This window comes from Mastomys coucha, unplaced genomic scaffold, assembly GCF_008632895.1.
Source record: "Mastomys coucha isolate ucsf_1 unplaced genomic scaffold, UCSF_Mcou_1 pScaffold9, whole genome shotgun sequence".
Lineage (NCBI taxonomy): Eukaryota > Metazoa > Chordata > Mammalia > Rodentia > Muridae > Mastomys > Mastomys coucha.
The window spans coordinates 51,701,000-51,721,823 of NW_022196915.1; the positions used below are offsets into that span (position 1 = coordinate 51,701,000).

Genomic DNA, 20,824 nt, shown 5'->3' on the forward strand with positions numbered 1-20,824 from the left:
GCCTTGAACACTGTAATGCTATCATTACAAATGTACCACCACCCTGGCTCATACATTCTTTTACAACCAAGTTTTATCTCAGGGTCTGGAGGAGACAAGTCTCCGTGTTTTCCTGTAGCTAGCAGAACTCTGGGCCCTTCCCGCTTATTGAGATCAAAATCCCATCAGTGTCATCACAGTCTGCCTCATTGAATCAAAATTTTTTATTGGCAGCTGCTTTCATTCTTGATGTATTCTGCCCTAAAAGACAGAAGGGTAACTTGGCTGCCAGCCGCTCTGATTTGTCCTGCTTAGATCAAAACCTTTACAGTACTGTTGACGTAATTTCCAGTAAATTGTCCTTCCAAGGGCCATAAATTCAAAGGGAAAATAAGGTCTTGAGAATAATGAGCAACATACCTAAATAGCTGGTTTTAATCTCTAGTTGGTAACCTGTGCTGTATGTAACAAAGGGGGAAAATAGATTTTTTTTTCCTTTACCCAGATTGTTGGGATTGTATTGAATAAGTGGGAATAAAGAAGTTTTAGTTTGAACAAAGCATGATGTTCTACATTAGAAGCCAAGAAACTGTGGCTCTGGGGCTGTATCTGGCCCAGTACTTATTCTGAAAAGTTTTTATTGGGTTACAGACACACCTGTTTGTCAATTGCTTATAGCAAAGTCTATGCTATAATGGCAGGTTTAAAGGTAAACATCATAGAAAGTCTGCTGTCCTCTGGTCTGCCGGGTTGGAGCCCCTGTGAACAGAGGAACCCCTGTGAACACCACACAGGTTGGTGCAGTGATCCTCCAACACAGGGGAAGAGGCCTTTCCCTGAGCCAGAGGCAGCAGGAAAGGAGAGGTGGCTTTAAGAGAATGCAGGCAAGACTTTAGTTCAAGAAGCCTTTATGCTGGGCCAGCAAGAGGGCTCAACAGGCAATGGTGCCTGTTTGCCAACCCTGGTGACCTGAGGTCAGTCCCTGGGACCCACATGGTGACAGGAGAGAACTAACCCACAGGTTGTCCTCTCACCAGGCCACAAGGCACACACGTTCTCACAGAATAAATACAGACTTCAATATGATTTTTAAAAATATAGAGCATTTATTGATGGCCACTGTCTTCAGAGAAGGAAAAATGAAGTCAAAGATTCTGTGTGTGGACGGACAGCATTGAGGATAGGGATAACAGGATGATGCGTCTGACAAAGAGTTGGCAAGGTGAAAGAAAGTAGGTTGTTGATAGTGATGGGTTATCATTATCAGCAGAGAGAGAATATTAGCTGGAAATACAGCCAGATCCTAGGTTGACAGCAAGTCTAGAAACAAACTGTAGAATCATCATACTTTAATTATGTAAATCAGAGGCCAGAGGCCAGAGATGGATCTGCAGGAGAATACTTACCAGTAGACTGTGAGAGGAAGAAAACCCATCTCTTGTAAATATGGCTGGAAAAAGAGAAGAAAATTGGGACCATAGCAGAGAGCGTCCTGAACAAGAAGGAAGGACACATGTTCTCAGTGCTTGCTCTGCTGGCACTGCCACTCGGGCACCATGCCCAGCCCTCCAACTGCAGTGTACCTTCCATGGCGGGATGTTAACACAAGTGATGGCTGCTGCTGGCCTTGTTGTGTGCCAGATTTTGAAGGGAGTGCTTTTGCAGTCTCTTAGATATGCAGTGTGTCATGATTTATACCTGTTTATCAAGCACTTTCTCCTCTATTCTTCATTTTTTACTTTTTAAAAAGATTTATTTATTTTATATATATGAGTATACACTGTAGCTGTACAGATGGTTGTGAGCTTTCATCTGGTGGGAATTGACTTTTAGGACCTCTGCTTGCTCTAGTAGACCCTGCTCTCTTAATCCCTGCTTGCTCTGGCCCAAAAATTATTTATTATTATAAATAAATACACTGTAGCTGTCTTCAGATGCACCAGAAGAGGGTGTCAGATTTCATTAGTGTGGTTGTGAGCCACCATGTGGTTGCTGGTATTTGAACTCAGGAACTTTGGAAGAGCAGTCAATGCTCTTACCTGCTGAGCCATTTCACCAGCCCCCCATTTTTTATTAATTTATTTATTTATTTTTATTTATTTATTTTTTGTATTTTCGTGACAGGGTTTCCTGGAACTCACTCTGTAGACCAGGCTAGCCTCAAACTCAGAAATCCACCTGCCTCTGCCTCCCAAGTGCTGGGACTAAAGGCGTGCACCACCACTGCCCGGCCATTTTTGATTTTTTTTTTTTAAAGACATGGCCTCTTATAGAATGTTTTTACTGAGTCTGAGACAGTCATGAGACCTGTAGACTATTAATGAATTTTTGTTCTTTATTCTGCCCTTTATTCCTTCCCTATATCTTAGAGTTAACTCTGTTGCTTTACCCATTTTGTCTTTGTAAATCTGAAAAACTCTCCTTTTGTTGTTTAACTGTTAGATTTTTGGTGTGCGGTACTTTGTGGTTCTTCTTAAATAGGTCATAATGTGCTCCACAGTGTTCATTCCTTAAATAGCCCAACGATATGTTACTACAGATTTGTTTTTAGTCCATTCTGTCTGCATAGACTTGGGTTAGATGGGACTTTTCTTTTTTTAATTCTTGTTTTTGTTGCTGTTAGCACAATTAATTGTACGTACTAATGTATTTCCCTATGCTATTTCCACACATGCCTGCGGTGCATACTGATCATAGCCAGCCATTGTTCCTTCATTCTCAACACCTCCTCTTCCCAGTGCCTTATAATCATCATCCTCTTTAGTTTGTGTGTGAGGGGCGGGTATGGATTATTTATTTATCTTTTTTTTCCTTTCAGCACATGAAAAAGAACATGCAGTACTTTGCTGTCTGCATTTCTGTAACTGGTAATTTCCTAATGTACTGTTCCCAGTTTGTTCGCAGTCGCATCCATCTTGCTGCACCTGACAAGACTCTGGTTGTTCTAACTGAACGGGTTGCATGGTGTGGGCATCTGCCATGTTCCTTCATCAGTTCCTGGCTTGCGGAGCACCTAGACAGAGTTTGTGTCTTTGTCTCATTCGTGCTCTTATAAATGTATATTCCTCCCATAAATCTAAAGAAAATATTGTAAATTTAAAGCCCTTCAAAACTGTTGTTCAGATCTGAGGTGGCCACTTGGTTGGTTGGTTGGTTGGTTTGATTTTGTATTGTTGACAATTTTCTTCTTCTGAATTTTCCCAAAAGTTTTGTTGCTGTTTGTTGGTACTTTGATGTGGATATTCCACAATAAAAACATCATATCAAGGGCCACAAGAAAGCTGAGGTACAAAGTCCCTGAATCCTTGGTGCCTCTAGCTCAGTTCCTGAGCTCCACCCCCTCACCCCACCCCACCCCACCCCAAAGCCGGGAGAGGATCACAGCTGGCCGGCCTCTGTGTGTCTCATTTTCGTGGACACTGCCTCTCCTCAGAGTACTTCCTTCTCTAAGAAATAATGTGTGCTGCCTAAGTGCATTTCTGTGTGTGTTTATATATTAATTTCCTCCTTGAGTCAAAGCTATTCCCTTAGCCCCACCCCTTAGCAGTAGAGTGTCTAAAGAGAGCAGAGAAGAAAAGATGCTGGGTGTGACCTTTACAGAAGTTTTGATAGGAGAAGAGCTTTCCTCCACAGTGTAGCCGGACAACATTATTATAAGACCAGAAGTCTGCTGGGAGTCCGGGGCTAGGGAATGGGGGAGTTCATCAAAGTGTGGGGTTTGAATTGGTTTTGGAGGGCAGAGTTGTAGTTTAGGGCTCTTTCTTCCTTCCCTAGGTAGGAAATCCTTAACAATTTCGTTTGTGGGGCTTTTAACTTTTGTAAAGGACCTTGAGATTTCCCTGCATTGGTGCTGACTACTGTTTTCACTTTCTCAACCCGACCGCCATTTCTCCTGTAGTCTTCTGCACACTGGCTGGCTTCTGGGCGGATCCTGTTTCACCTCTAAGACTGGAATCAGTGCCTTACCTTAGGGGCCTTGGTCTGCATTCTCCTCACCCTCTTGGCCTTCATCATCTTCTAGAAGTGTTGTTAGGACCAAAAGCAAATCCCTGATTCAGGCTGCTGACTGTTCATAGATGTCATTCTGACCTTGTTAGCCCTTCCCCAGTTATAGTTTCTCCTTTTACTACTGGATTCTGCACTTGTACATACAAAAACATAGAAGGCAAGTGGAAAGACAAAGAGACTATTGGGAGGGAGGAAGAAGGAGAGGAGGGCAGAGGAGAAGTGAATCTGATCAACATGGATTGTATATGTGAAGGGAAATGTCACAGTCAAACCTGTTATTTTATAAGTGAGTATGTGCTTATGAAATTAAGTTAGCCAAATGGTGGTCGCACATGCCTTTGATCCCTGCACTGGGGCGGCAGAGGCAAGCAGATCTCTGTGAGTTCAAGTCCAGCCTGATCTACAGAGAGAGTTCTAGGACTGGCAGGGCCACACAGAGAAACTCTGTCTCAAACAAACAAACAAAAAGTTAAAGTTAATTGTTAGAGGACATATTCGGTAAAGATAGCTCTCACTAGCCTTAGAGGTTTGTTTTTTGTTTTTATTTTATGCGTATAAATGTTCTGCCTGCATGTATGTGTGTCTGTGCGCCACATGCAGGCCTGGTACCTGAAGAGGTCAGAAGAGGGTATCGGATCCCCTAGAACTAGAGTTATGGATGATTTTGAGTCATTGTGTGGGTTATGAGAACTGAACTTCAGTCCTCTGCAAGAGCAGCTGGTGCTCTTAACCCTGAACCGTCTTTCCCCCACTTAGTGTAGAGTTTTTTACTATTTTACTCCATCAGTGAAGTGTCACCTGGGATTGGAAGGTGTCACTAAAGTCTTTTCAGCCTGTATCTGTCCTAGAGTCCTGGGAGTCAGTGAGGCTGACTCTGCTCAGGGCTGACATTACAAACATCTGTAAACTGGAACACCAAGTATGGTTCCAGCTCAGAGGTCCTCACACCAGAGCACTGCCCTGCTTTTGTTTGTGGGTTTTTGATTTTCACAAGATGGTGTTAATGGCTGAGGCTCAGAGAGAATGTCCTTTCAGCATGGTTTGTCCCCATTACGTTTTCTTCTGGATCAGTCATTCTTACACTTTTAGGGGTGATGGCCCTTTCTGACCACACAGTTACATCTGCAGAGGCATGCAGATTTAACCTTTTCAGGGAGTTTTGGGGCCCTCTGAGGTCTACCTCCATCTCAATCAGTATAGTCTAATGTATATATAAAACTGCTGCTGGGACTGCTCAGTAGGTAAGAACACCAACTGCTCTTCCAAAGGTTCTGAGTTCAAATCCCAGCAACCACATGGTGGCTCACAACCACCTGTAATGAGATCTGACTCCCTCTTCTAGTGCATCTAAAGACAGCTACAGTGTACTTATTTATAATAATAAATAAATCTGTGGGCCAGAGCAAGCGGAGCCTACCAAAGTGAGTGGGGTCTACCAGAGTGAGTGGGGTTGACCAAAGCGAGCAGAGGTCCTAAAAAAAGTCAATTCCCAACAACCAGATAAAAGCTCACAACTCTCTGTACAGCTACAGTGTGTACTCAGATACATAAAATAAATAAATAAATATTTTAAAAAAAAGAAAAAGAAAAGGAAAGAAAACTGTTGCTGTCTTAAGCCATATATGGCACCTACTTTGTCATCAGTTCAGTTTCCTTCTGTATACACAGGAAACAGTCCAAGGCTTATTGCATAGCTACTGTAAAGACCATTGTGCCCAACGCAACGCATGCACACTTCCTTCCTTTTGTGGAAACTGTGGTACATAAGTATAGACCTGAGACATTCTGCCCAAGATGGGAAAGGGCTGCTAGACACATTAGTAAATATCTGAGAAGAGGAATCAAGCCAGTCTCCTACTGCCTGGTCCACCCCAAGCCCTCTGTGCCCAGTAAAAGGAGTTTCTTCCCGGTTATAAAGCAGTTTATAACAGGACCACACCTTGTTATTTAACTAAATAGTGATGCCACTGCGTCCATACTTCCATGCTCGTGTTTAAGGAGAACCTCTGAGGAGCTGTGGAACTCAAAGCTGACAATGTAGATTTAGAGCTTGGCCAGACTGCTCTGTCTAGGTGTTCTTTCTGTGCTGGAGAGGAGACTGCTCTTCATAAAGCACGTGGCCCGAGCTTTTTGGGACAGACAGTCACAAGATGAAAACACCTGTGGACTCTCCAGCCTCTCCATTCTTGCAACTTCGCTTCCAACCAAATCCTAGTTTATGCAGGAAAAAAAGCATAATGTTTTTAAGTGCTCTGGGAATAATCACAGTTTAAGTCCAACATCTTAAAGAACTCATTGTCATGTGCCAGTGGGGTTCACAGTTTACAAGCAGAGAGAGTATGTGAGCCCCCAAGACTCACACAACTCAACTAAAGGAGGTAGGTCAGGACTGTCCCATCTCGTAGGCAACCTGGCTCAAAGCCTGCTCAAATTATGAGGCTAGTTGTGGAATTGGGAAGAGGACTTAAGTTTCTGACCCAGTGTTCCTTTGGTCCTTCTACTCTTGACCATCTTCCCGTAGCATGTGCTTGCCTCCTGTGCTTCACAGTTACACTGAGAGTGCAGCTACTCAGTTCAAATGTAGTTCCCAGGCAAGCCGCAGGAGCATTCCCTAGGAACTTGCTAGAAATGCAGATTCTCAGACCCTACATTGGAACAAACCAGAAACTACAGAAGTGAGCTCAGCAGCTTTGTCTTGCACACCCTCTAAGTTGATACATATTAAAGTTTAAAAACATGAAGAATGCATGTGCATGGCATTCTGAAGAGGGAAGCACTGTAGAAATAGGAAGCCTTAGCTATGATTGAAAAAGATATGTAGATAGGGAAACAGTGATCTTCAACATCTAGTTCTGTGAAGTTGGATATGGTGTGGCCAGCCAATCATGGCAGAACTGTTGCTCCCTGTGGGAGAATTTGCTGCTGGACTAGACACAGCAAGAGCAGCATTTGCCCTGGTCCCTCCACTGTTCATAAGTTTTAATTGGTGCTTTCTTTTGTCTTTCAGCCCATGGACCAAGCTTCTCTCAAAAACAGTGATGTTCTAATTCTCACAGGGCTGACGCAGATCCCTACTGCAAACCCAGATGGCATGGTTGGCGAGTTCTGCAGCAACCTTGGTAAGGGGCCACTCAGTGCTGGACTTGGATGCATGTCTCATTTGAGTCCTGCCCTCTGGTGTCTCTTTGAAGTCTCCCTGCTCTCATTTGTTTCCACCCCTTAGTTTCTTTCTCAGAATGAATTCTCCACAGGACCTGTTCTTTAGGAATCCAAGTCTGAAGGTAGGCTAGGAGCGGTACAGACACACGTCGGAAATGTTAGCAGTTTCTAGAAGAGATGCCGAGCATCCTCTCACAGGCCATGCTAGTTAGTCCCTCACTGTGTGCTCACAGGTAACAGCAGGAGAGTCATACCCCCTCACTCTGCTTTGCCAACACTAGCACAGAAATGACTCACACTTTTAAATTCATAGCAGTGAAAAGATAGAAACATAGAATTCTTCCCACTAATATTTGTTTGCTTTTATTTTCCATCTTCTTTTGGAAAAAATTTAATTGAGAACCCTTTAGGATGTTTTCTGCCATTTATTGCCTTATGGATTAGATGGTCAGTGAAATCTCACAATCCTGTCCTTATTTTAAGAAAGTAGGATGGCTGCTATAACAAAATATCATCATTGGTGTATAAACTAACAACACTACTGCCCCATGGTTTGGTTAAGGGAAAAGTTTTATTATAGATATGAGAGAATGAACAGCCAGAGGCAGAGTACAGAGGAGAGAAAGTAGACTGAGCATGGCCTGCAGACAGGGCCTGGCCAAAAATATCTATGAGAGAGGAGAGAATAGCAAGAGATAGAATAGAGAAAATACAGTAAGAGAATCAGGAGCAGAACAGAGCAGAGCCCAATACTGTATGGAGAGGGAGAGGGAGAGAGAGGAGGGGGAGGGAGAGGGAGAGAGGGAGACACAGAGAGAGAGAATGAGAATGAATGAATGAATGAATGAATGAATGAATAGCAGGGTTATAAGGACAGTGTGTATCTGGGGGTAGTTTAAGAAGGGTTAGGAGCTAGCATTGGACCCTGAAATATATAACAGGTACTTGTGATATTAGGGGAATGTAGAGGCCTGCATGAGCTTTGATATGCTAATAGGTGCCATGGGTAGCCATGTGTCCCTTCTGTCAAAGTAAAAGAAACAACTCTCAGTAGATGGGAACCTGTTTCACGAGTTTCTGAAGAATGCTGGCTTTTATCTAACCACCAGAAATCTTGCTATAGTCCAAGTTGAGCTCATTTCTGGGTATATGTATGTGTTTTGGAGTTCAGAAGATTGGAGTTTCCTCTAGGCTAACGGTGGCTTAGGCCGTAAACATCTGTCTCACAGTCCAGAGACTGGGAACTCTTAGACTCAGGTGGCTACCCTTTTCACATGGACGTGTACCTCCATTCCTCTTCTTACAGAGGCACCATTCTCATCATGGGGGCTCTGCCTCGATGACCTAATCCAAACATGATTACCTCCCTGCTTCAGAACATTATCATATTGGCCAGCTGGCTGCCAAATATAAACTCGGTGGGGCAGGGGGCACAGAACATTAAGTCTGAGCTAGCTCCCCAAGCCAAGCTGAGGGCTGACCTTCACCTCCCAGCAACTTTAAGTGGTATTACTCTGGCTCCAGGAAGATATGGCCTTCTATTCGCATGGCAGGCACTGTCCTTTGAAATCCCTTGAGCCTGGCTACTAAGCATGCTCTTCTGATTCTTTGCTGCTCTAAAGGCAAAAGTAATTTATTCTTACTGTAGAAAAGTTGTTGGACTGGTCCCAGATAGAATCTGAGTTTTGTGTATTTGTTAATAATCTCAAATCACTAACTCAAGAAACTTTAGATTTGGGGGAAACTCAACATCTAACACACTATGTCAGATGGGGGTCCACTAATCACCCTCCTTAAGATCACAGAGATCATCCTATAAAAATCCAAACCTGAAGGTCCTGACACAGATCCACTGGGCGAAAAGCTGCATGCTCAGCATGTTCCCTTAGCAATTGTTATACAAAGTAAAGCTTGAAAAGCCCTGGCTTCACTCATCCCCTCACATAATAATGAGGAAACTGAGGCCCAGCCCGGTTGAAGAGGCAAACTTGTGGCCCTTCTTTATATCTCTGGGCAGAAGCAGACTAGAGCCAGGCTCACAGAAGGAGTAGGGAGGGCTCCTGACACCAGACTTCAGATCCTCCCAAAACCACCTGCTTCTGCTGTTTTGTAAATGAAGCAAAAGCCAACTTGACTTTACAGATTTTCAGCCATTCATACTTTTAACACATTATAGCCCCATAATGTGATTATTTCCACATTCCATAACTGGCAGTGTTTCAGATAATAGGTCGTTTCTTACAGACAAACATTAGTGCGAGACAATGTGATGAAAAGGACTTAAAAGGGAACAGATTATTCCTTCTGAATCACTCAGCCGCAGTAAGAGACTGAAAGTTTGAAATAGGATTTGGAGAGAAGGAGTTGCCTGAAGCTCAGGTTCACTGGAGACATTAAAACCTACCAGGGTTTAAGTTAGACAGTGATGAGAACCTCAGCCTCAGTCCTGCATTGCCCAGTGTCCGCTTCTCTCCAAAAGAACAGACAATTATAAAAGTGTGTGGGGTCATAAGAACGGGCCATGGCAGGAAGGTTGTGTGTGTAGAAGGGGTAGGAAAGAGAACACAGTGAAAATAGTAGGGTTATAAAGAGAATGGGGAGCTAGGGCTGGCTTACAGTTTTAGAGGTTCAGTCAGTCCATTATCATCATGGTGGAAAGCATGGCACCATGCAGGCAGACATGGTGCTAGAGATGGAGTTGAGAGTTCTCCATTTTGATCTGCAGGCAGCCAGGAAAGACTGTTCCATACTGGGCATAGCCTGAGCGTATAAGACCTTAAAGCTCACCCCCACAGTAACACACTTCTTCCAACAAGGCCTCCTAATAGTGCCACTCCCTATGGGCCAAGCATGTGAGTCTCTGGTGGCACAGAAGGGTGGTGACTGGAGGAGGTTTAGGGTAGGGAGGAGGTGAGAAGCGCTGGAATGCACCACCATGGATGTTGAAATGTATAGTGGGTACTTAAGATACGGAAGGAGCCTGGAGCCACAGGCAGCCACTCACTCCTTCTGCCAGAGCCAGGGAAACGCCTCCTTTCGGTTGATGGGGACTGGTTTCGCAAGTTTCTGACAAATGCTAGCTTTATCTAACTGCCAGAAATGATCCTATAACTCAGGTTGAGCTTGACCTAACAAAAGCCACATAACAGGACCCTTACTCAAAAATAAATAATATCATACATAGGAAAATAGAAGAAATGTAGTTGTCATTTTAAAGGTTGTATTTGTCCTTTCTGACGTTGTTCTTTTGGTACCATCTTCTCTCTCCTCAACTTTTCTAGCTCTGACGGTTCGGAATGGAGGAAATGTGCTGGTCCCCTGCTACCCTTCAGGCGTGATCTATGACCTCCTGGAGTGCTTATATCAATACATTGACTCCGCTGGCCTTTCCAACATCCCCTTCTACTTCATCTCCCCAGTGGCCAACAGTTCACTTGAGTTTTCCCAGATTTTTGCAGAGTGGTAAGTCAGTAGTATCACTTCTCTGAGTTCTGCTTAAGTATGTTCAGTCGGTAAAAATGAAAATAATTGTGATTTCCTAAGAGTACTTGAGACTTCATGTGTGTGAACTACTAAAAGCCAACTCCCATACACTGCTAGTATTCAGAAGCATAGTGCCAAGGAGGCTGAGAAAGCCCCGAGCTCATATGTTGTGATTAACTATACCGGATAAGAAAGGCTAGATTTTTATTTCCATAGCCCGTTTATCAAAGATCCATTTTATTATGCCAAGAAGCTGACCAACTCCTAGGGCAGACACTTAGACATAGGTTACTGAGCTCTGACCATGTACAAGGAGTTTGAGTCTAACTCCCATGGTCAAAAAGAAAGAAGTGGAGGTAGATGTTATTTCTAAATTCTCAGGAGCCATGTGACACAGAATAGAATATGTCCAGTCAGTTTTAGCAGTATGTGACTAAATGGACAAGGCATTTACTAAGTTCCTCACTGAAATTGGAATCTTTACATTACCTTGTTATAGCATATCCCAGCATTATATCCCTCACTCCACTCCTGGTTTTGGTGTGTGGGTTTTCCCTCCCATTGAACTGTGGGCATCTCCCTGAGTTGACTCTGCTCCTCTTGGTCAGTCGGACTGCTCCTTGTCTTTAGTCCTCACTCGTTTTTTTTCCTTACACACGAGTGTCTTCCCCACATAGAATACCCTAAGCATTATTTGCAGACTAAATTAACATGTTAGAAATTTGTTTTCATTCAGACCCCCAATAAAAATACTACAGCACACTCCTAGGTCCAGCCCTGTGGCTGAATATACAGTGCCCCCACTTTGTCAGGTCTGTGCCTACAAGTATGGCCGTCACCCAGCACAGGGATGAGAGTGCTGCAGGGTCTTTCTGTGGTTTTGTTTTACAGATGTGTGTTAGTTTGTAAGTGGGCAACCCATGTTTATATAGAAAAAAAAAAATTACAGAAAATAATACAGACCCAGAGCCCACAACACCACTGTCCAAATAAACTCCATCTGACCTAGAAATCATGTTGAATAGTTAACATTTTTTAAACATCACCTTGCTAAGTTTTATTTCTTAATTTTAAATTCTGATTTAATGAGCACACAATGAGCATACAGTGAGCACGCAGTGAGCACACATGGCTGCAGAGTCTCCTCACATCACTTGCATCTGTATAATTAGCTTATTACCTTCTCATTGGCTGGCAGGGCTTTTCCTTTTAGGAATAAATCTTAAATTGATGCTATTCTGTCTATATATGATGATACCATTTGCCTTAGGTAAGTTACTAAAAGTGGAATTACTGGAATAAAGGGTAGGGACATTTTTAATGTTCATTATCTAATACTACTTGCCAAAAATATTTTTATGTAAATTATTCCTTTTTTGCCCATTTACCTCTTAGAGGTTTTATATCTCTCTTACATATTTGAACTCTGTGTATATATTAAATATAATAACTTTTTGTTAACATACTTTAGCCATTTTTCCCATTTTGATACTTTTTTTAAAATTTTATCTTGGATTTTTTTTCTGTTTAAGTAATAAACTTTGTACTTTAGAATAATTTTAGATTTATAGAAAAGCATAATGATAATAGAGTTCCCAGACACCTTTCACCTATTTTCCCCTGATGTTAACGTCACTCAGGGCAGAGGAGCTCAGCAGTGAAGAGCGCTGAGGACCTGGATTCAATTCCCAGGGCCCACATGGCATTTCACAATTGTCTGTAACTCCAATCCCAAAGGATGCTAGGCCCTCTTCAGCTTCTGCAGGCAGTGTGCATGTGGTACACAAACACATATGAAAGCTGAGCACATATTCATAAAATCAAAATAAGTAAATCTTCAGAAAAGAGAGAACAAGAACTAAGAAATAATAATAAAGCCAGGTGTAGTGGTGTGTGCTTGCAATCTCAGCAGTTAGAATCCTGGGGGAAGGAAAATCCAGAGTACAGAGCTAGCCTCTGCTACATAGTGAGTTTGAAGCCAGCCTCAGCAACGTGAAACCCTGCTTCAAAGAAGTGGTATGCATGAGTACATGCAGCACTACCAGTGCAGAGCCCAGGAAGCCAGCACAGGCACCACATCTTGGAATGTCCTTGGTGCACACAGAATGAGTGTGAATACCTAGGGACAGGAGTAATGTTCAGCGCCAGCTCCTCAAGAGGGCATGAGGAACATTAGGAAAGAGGGAGAAGGAAAGGCGTAAAAAGGAGAAAGATCAGGATGCATGCTCTTCCCGCAGAGAGACTTAGCAGGCATGGTTTGCCAAGAAGAGAGCACAGAGTAAAAGTCTTGCTCTTCTTATAAAGCTTTCCCTAAGTAAAAAAAAAGTAGTAGTGAAATAAAGTAGGCTGCCCTCCCTCCTCCTGGCCAACTGCCATTGTCCTCCTGAGCTACATCAGGAATCCTCTAGGCAGCTGATAACTGGGACTGAAAGTTTGAAAGTGTCATTAAGGCCATTCCAGTGTGGCCTGGAGCCCCATGTAAGACCTTTTCCCAGTCAGGATCAGAGTCCCCACTGGCTTTAAACTGCCTGTTTTGCTGTGCTAGACCCCTTTGTACAGTGGCCTGCAAAGCACTTACTCCCTAATAGGAATTCAGTTGCTTAAATGAACAAGTGCTAGCCCTAGAGCTCTAGACTGGAGGAACTCAGCAAGGGATTGTGGTGGAGTCAAGTTAGCCTGCTAACCCCAAGCCAGGACCACCATCACTCCACTCCAGCTTGCTGCCTCCCCTCTTTCTTGCTTGGAAGAGTGCCCCAGGGGGACGCCCTCAGGCCCAGCTGCTTATGTGGGTCTGCTCAAAACTACTCTGTGGTTCCTGATCTCAGGGGCATCTGCTGTAGTCTGCAACCCCACCCCCGACCCCCGCTCCCTGCTCTACCAGTGACAGCCCCAACTCCAGCCTAAGGACACTTTTGCTTGCTTGCTTCCTTGCTTGCTCGTAAGGTTTGTTTTCTTTATAGGGAAGTGGGTGGAAGGGAAGGTCCCAGAGCCTCTTCCTGAGCCATAGTCTCACAGACTCACAGAGCTGAACGCCAGCAGCTGCAGTCCCCAGAAGAGAACCCTTTACCCTCTCAGCAAGGTGGAAGGCCCTGTCATGCCTACATGAAGACTCTAGAACTGAGGGGAGGCTATATGCCTCTTAGCAGAACTGGCCACAAGTGCTTTTCTGTCATTTGCCAGTCACTAATCAGATGTGGTCCCTTTTGCATCACCCTGTACTGTTCAGGGTACAGTACTAAGCCCTCAGATTTCTCCCTCTTGAATCTGAAATGCAGACACAGCTAGTGTCTAAGAGCTAGTATCCATATAGATGTATAAGGTGATTCTCTAAAGGTGTCTTCCATGTTTCTACCTTCTCCCAAAAGAGAGATCTTTAAGGAAAGGTGAAAGGGCTGGAGAGATGATTCAGCGGTTAAAAGCACTGACTGAGCCGGGCAGTGGTGGCGCACACCTTTAATCCCAGCACTTGGGAGGCAGAGGCAGGTGGATTTCTGAGTTTGAGGCCAGCCTGGGCTACAGAGTGAGTTCCAGGACAGCTAGAGTGACACAGAAAAACCCTGTATAGAAAAAAAAGAAAGAAAGAAAAAAGCACTGACTGCTCTTCCAGAGGTCCTGAGTTCAATTCCCAGCAACCACATGGTGGCTCACAACCATCTGTAATGGGATCTCATGCAATCTTCTGGTGTGTGTCTGAAGGCTGCAGTGTTCTCACATAAAATAAAAATAAATCTTTAAAAAAAAATAAAGAAAGGTAAAAGAGGGGGCTGGAGAGATGGCTCAGCGGTTAAGAGCACTGACTGCTCTTCTGAAGGTCCTGAGTTCAAATCCCAGCAACCACATGGTGGCTCACAACCACCTGTCATGAGATCTGACGGCCTCTTCTGGTGCATCTGAAGACAGCTACAATGTATTTACATATAATAATAAATAAATAAATCTTTTTAAAAAAAAAAGAAAGGTAAAAGAAAACTATAAATAGGAAAAACTCAATACATTTTAGGGACTTAGTCTAAATTCTTACCTCTGAACCCCTTGTTTTTACAATATTTTGACAGGGTTCTTAAAAGAGAATTCCCAACCTAGGCATGGTGGTACATACTTTACTCCCAGCTCTCAGGAGGCAGAGACAGTTGGATCTCTGAGTTTGTGGCCAGCCTGGTCTGCAGAGTGAGTTCCAGGACAGTCAGGGTGAGAGAGAAAGAGGGAGAGGAGAGAGAGAGAGGGAGAGAGAGAGAGAGAAAAAGAGAGAAGGGGAGGGAGGGAAGGAGGAAGAGAGAGAGATGAGAGGAGATCCTAAAACATAGTAGCATGTATGCGTGCTGACCAACTTGGTCAGCACCCATCGGCTGGCCACTTGTTGAGTTTTTTAGTCTTGTTTGTCACATTGCAGTTTTCCAGGCTCCTCTACAGCTTTTGTTTTGAGCAAAGTCTCTCTAGGTATGTAACCCAGTCTGGCCTCAAACTCTAATCCTCCCATCTCAGTCCCCTGTAACTGGTGTGAGTAGTGCTACTGTAATGGAGAGGGTGTAGGCGTCAGCAGGAAGCCATGTCTCAGAAAAGGCAGGCGCTTTTCTCCCCCAAAACTGCTAAACATAACATGGTGTTTCAGGCTGGAGCCTGAAACAGGAAAAGGACCAAGAGTGGAGAACAGCTCAGATCCAAATCAAGTCTGGGACACAGTGCCAAGACAGAGTTCTTGTCTAGTGTGCAGAAAGCGAAAACTCAAAACAGTTATGACAATGGCAGCCCCAAAACCTGAGTGTCTAGCATACTCACCTGGGCATAGTGGCACAGACTCGTCATGCTAGCACTTGTGAGTTCCAGGCCACCCTGGGTCACAGAGGACCTGGGTACAGAATGATTACAATTATGTACGTTGTTAACACCGGGGACACAAGAACTGTACTCTAACATTTTTATAATCCTAAGATTATTTTAAACAAGTAGGGGTTTTTTGTAATTGGTTTGGTTTGGTTTGGTTTGGTTTGGTTTGGTTTGGTTTAGTTTTATAAAAACTGTACTTAAAAGAGACAGCATCCTGAGTGAGCTGGGCCCAGCTTTTATTCAGTCAGTGCCAGAGTGAAAGCTTTAAAAGAACCTGAGTGTTTGAGTTTGTGCTGCTGCCACTAGGTGGTGGTAGATGCCCAGTGCACTGCCTAACACCTGTGTCTTCCTCTTTAAAGGCTTTGCCACAACAAACAGAGTAAAGTTTACCTCCCAGAACCACCTTTCCCGCATGCAGAGGTAAGAAAGTACCAAAAGGGCCAAAAGAAATGTGGATGATGGTATGACATTGGATAGTGGCAGTCTTCATGCCTAAAACGTCCCTATGTTGAGCCAAGTACAGTGGGACAAGTCTGTAAACCCAGCACTGCAGGAACACACACACACACACACACACACACACACTGTGAAAGGGGCTGAGCATTGTAGTGCAGACCTTTAATCCTGGCACTGGTGAGGCAGAGACAGGCCAGCCTGGTTTACAAAGTGAGTTCCAGGCCAGCCAGGTTTACACAGCAAGACTGTGATTCAAAAAATAAATTAATAAATAGGTTGAAAAGTTTTGCAGCTCACAATTCGCTTAAGTCATTTGGTCTCTCTAATAAACACATTGTATTACCATAAATCTGGACAGTTCACAGCCCTTTTGTTATAGTCTGTGCAGGGGACTTTTATTCTAATATGTACTCCCACCTTCTATAGGAGCAAATCTATTATCAAAATGTTCTTTCTAGATGCTAGAGAGATGGTTCAGTAGTTAAAAGCACTGGATACTCTTCCAGAGGACCCAGGTTCAATTCCCACCACCACATGGAGGCTCACAAGAACCTGTAAACTCCAGTTTCAGGGGATCTGGCTCCATATATGCAGGCAAAAATATACACATAAAGTAAAAGTAAATATTCTCTTTAAAATGTTCTTTCTAGACATGTCAATCACATATACAAAATTTCTTTAATTTTCAAACTATTTATATATGTGTCCATATGTATGTGCATCAGTTATCAACCTTAACACACCCCACACCCCTACTCCCCCTTTTCTTGAGACAAGTTCTCTTACTGAACCTGGAACGTATTAATTCAGCAAGGCTGGCTGGCTTTGAAGCCTCAAGAATCCTCCTGACTCCACCTCCCCAGCACTGGACACACATAGGAACATCAGCTTTTTATGTGGGTGCTGAGACCCACACTCAGGTCCTCGTGTTATACAGTAAGCGCTTTACCAGCTGAGTATTCCCTGGACCATATGGAAAGTCCTGTCCTCACAAGCCTGGCGGGTGTGTCTGAGCCACTGTTTGATCCCCATCACTAGTTTGCATCTCGCATGCATTTCTCTGTGTGACTCATGGTATTATTACTATGTTACTGCTGTCAATCATCAGTCCTGTATCACAGATACACAACAGTGATTTAATTCACGCTCAATAGTTCTCCTGTTACTGGACAGGTTATTCCTTGATTTTTGTTAAAAGAATTCTCAGCTGATATCTCCATTTCAGAAACAGCAGTGTCTGGCACAGCCATAAACACACTTGTTGCCTCTGTTCTGTATACCATAATACATGAGCATATTGCCAGAAATGTACAAGAACTCTGGATGATGTCCCTACTGTGTACTCACAGGCCAGAGTCATGTGGGCTTTGTGGCGCAACCTCTGCCTCCACAGCATTGTCTCTCCCAGTATGCCAATATAGTTCAACTAAAGTAGAGCACAGCCTCTTCATATTTTCATCTTTTGCTTAGTAATGCATTCATCTCCATCTTCTCATAGCTTCTTCAGCACTGAATTCATAGTCTTGTCTTGATGTGCCAGTTTATCCATTTACCAACTTCGGAACATGTTAGTTGTTTTCAAGTGTTGGCAGTTATAATTAAACCGCTGTAGATATGGATCTTAAGCTTTCAGCTCCTTTGAGTTAAATATCAAAGGAGCCTGATTACAAGGTCCGCTGGTAAGTATATATATTTTTTGGTTTAACAAAAAACAACCAAGTCTTCCACCATGGCTGCACCGTTTCTCATCCCACCAGCAAGGAGGGAGGAGTCCTCTGTGCCACACTCTCGCCAGCATTTGGTGTAGTGGATCTAACACTGGCCATTGTGCTGGATGAGGAGCAGCGTCTGCTGCTTTGATTGGCATTTCCCCACTGGGGCCTGGTGCTGGGTATCTCCAGACGCTCACTTGCTGTCTTGGTGAATTAACTCTGCAGACCTCTGGCATAAGCCATGCTGTTCAGTTTTGACAGCAGGCCTCAGGCAGGGGTAGCTTTTGTAGTCTTCTCCCAGTCCCTGGCTTGTCTTCACTTATATTCTTCAGTCATTTCTCCAGCACAGCTGGGTCCTTCAGCCAACAGCCCTTGGGTTTTCATGTATTTTAGCTCATTCAGACCAATAAGCTGAAGCACTACCGCAGCATCCATGGCGACTTCAGCAATGACTTCAGACAGCCATGTGTGCTGTTCACCGGGCATCCTTCCCTCCGCTTTGGGGATGTCGTCCACTTCATGGAACTCTGGGGGAAGTCTAGCCTCAACACCGTCATATTCACAGGTAAGTATGAGAGTCCTTCCCACTGGGCTGGAGGTGCATGCACATAAAGGGTGGAGAGGAAAGCATACGTACAGCTCATCAGTCTTTCACACCCTAACCTCATCACTGCAGAGGCGGAGGCAGGAGGATCAAATTCCCAAGCACCCTGTCTCCAAAAATATACAGAAATGAAATAGATACAAAGGAATAAAAGTAAAGCCATGTTGGGCAACTATTTGTCGAGCACAACTTTTATTTCTGTTCCTTTTTGGTTCTTTTTTTTTTTTCAATACTGAAATCTACACTGCTTTTGGATAGGATTTTATAAGGTGTTGAGAACCTCAGTGATTCCAATGTTGGTCTGGTCTCACCAGTTAGGATTATTTACTTAGCTGGATCTTGGATCTTTGACTGTGGTCTGCTCTGGCTTACAGCTTCTCTTCTGGAAACAGACCCCTCAAGAAGGAACAAAGCCTTCAGTGAGATGAGGCCAGGCAGAGATGACTTAGGGAGTCTCCCTGTTTTATCACCGTAAGGTCTTCATACTGCCTTTAAGCTTAGACATCTCATAGGCTGTGAAGTCAGAATCTTGAAAGCTTGGTATAGCCTCCGCCATCCCTATCTATATTGGTCAGGGTTCTCTAGGATGTAGAATGTGTGTGTGAGAGAGAGAGAGAGGGAGAGGGAAAAAGAGGGAGGGAGAAGGAGGGAGAGAGAGAGAGAGAATGAATGTGTATGCGCGTGCGGTTTATTAGTATGGCTGTGAATGGAAAGTCCAGTAATTCAGTAGTTGCTCAGTCTCACAAGGCTGAATGTCTCAGCTGGTCTTTAGTATATGCTGTTATCTTGAAGAAATAGGCCATTGAGGGATGCTTGGCTAGCAAGGAGAAGGCAAGCAGGCAAAGAGCAAAAGTTGCCTTCTTGTCCTTATGTAGGCTGCCAGCAGAAGGTATGTCTTCCCACCTCAAAGGTCTGAACTAGAAGTGGATTCACCAGTTCAAACCAAGCAAAAATAATCTCTCACAGGTGCATTCCATTTCTAGACTGTAATTTGTTCCAGATATAGTCAAGTTGACAACCAAGAATAGCCATCACACCATCCCTATTGTCACCTTCTTCTCAGCAGGGACAGGGTGACAGATTCACAAATGTTGGGCTCATCTTCATTGGGTGCCGTCACAAGAATTCCACAATTAGTCACCTCAGTGTCCTGTGTAGAACAACAAGAAGATAGCTAGGCCGCCAGGATAATTACCCATGTTGGGCTTGGACAGTGTTAACTTTCATGTTTGAGCTGGACTTTTGGAGAGGTTTTTGTGAATTTGTTTTGGTCACTGAACAGCCCTGTCTCACCTTGGTGCTCTGTGATGTGTGCATCCAACAGGAAGACACAGTGGCTCAGCTGCACCAGGAGCCCTGACCCTCAGGGAATGGCCATAGTACATTAATTCACAAAGCCCAAAACTTGGCTACCACTAGGATTTTGCTGAGGTTGTCAAGAGAACAATGTGTGGTAAGGGAGTGGCTGGTCCTTCCTGCTCTCTCTGATGACCTATGGCTGATGTGACAGTTACAGAGTCCCATGGGCACAATGAGAGAGGACTACTAAGAAGCCAGAGGCTGTGAGTACTGGCAACATGCTGACATTTCACTGGCTGCTGGGGTTTCTAATCCCTGCTCAAGTGAGGGGAAGCTTGTCTGCCTTTGCTGCTTGTGTTGACTACTGTATAGTACTCCTTCCTGGTAGCCCAGTTACCAGAGGTTTTAGAATGAAAGCATGGCTCTGGCAGTCCTATAAGTGGGCTCAGCCACCCACCCTAAGACACCAAGTAAAGGGACAAAACAGTGAGAAGCAGAGGAAGATTCATTCAGTGTGGCCATATTAAGAACAGATAAGGGATTCATCTTTGGGGTAGAGCATAGATTTACGTTTAAATAGAGGTCTTACAGTATGCCTAATTAGCAGTCCTAGTCAGGATGATGTTATGCCCATCACTGATCCATCAGCCTCTATCTACAAAGTGATCCTGTAAGTTGGTGGACTATGAAATCTCTTCCTGGGCGGGATGGGGTCCTCCTGGCTGCTTTTAACATTTCAGTCTCTTTCTACCCCCAGCGTGAGGTTCATGAGGAGACTAATTCTTTAAGGCCATCGCCTCAGCAGTTGGTTCCTGAGAGCGGGGACTCAGGGTCTGAGACAGCCTATACCTGCCCTCTTGAGTATGATGAGGTGAACACAATATACTGTTCTCTTGGCTCTGTGGGCAGCTCATTTGGTATGGATAATCCCTGCCTGCCGAGCAAGCACTGGTAGCTGTTGAGAGAACAACTGGGCAATGTGACAGATTGCTCCTCTGGAGGAGAGTGACAGTCTCAGCCAAAGCCTGTTGGCATGGCCTCTGCAGTCTGTGAGGTGGGATACCCGCTAGGTGCCTGCAGTGCCTTGTCTCCCACCTGGATGTTAATTTTGAGCGGCTGATGTGGATTGCTGTGGCTGTGCCAGGTCCTGCTGCTGTAAACTTACTGTTTGTCTCTGTGTATATGAGTGCTACTGTATGCACCTGCATGCCAGAAGAGGGCATCACATCTCATTTTTTTTTAAACTTTTATTGCATTATGATGAGAAAAGTTACATGATTTCAATTTATCTGAATTTTTT

General features: G+C 44.1%; 1 protein-coding gene across 3 annotated transcripts in view; it reads left to right on the top strand.

The window, feature by feature from the left end:
• The window catches only part of Ints9 (integrator complex subunit 9), a 91,494-nt gene that overhangs the window by 59,971 nt on the left and 10,699 nt on the right, over positions 1-20,824 (top strand). For all 3 annotated transcript variants that reach the window (XM_031362712.1, XM_031362713.1, XM_031362714.1), the window contains 4 exons: positions 6,995-7,106; positions 10,428-10,608; positions 15,813-15,873; positions 18,015-18,186. In XM_031362712.1, the coding sequence (XP_031218572.1) occupies positions 6,995-7,106; positions 10,428-10,608; positions 15,813-15,873; positions 18,015-18,186 (526 nt within the window). The remainder of the gene's footprint in view (positions 1-6,994; positions 7,107-10,427; positions 10,609-15,812; positions 15,874-18,014; positions 18,187-20,824) is intronic.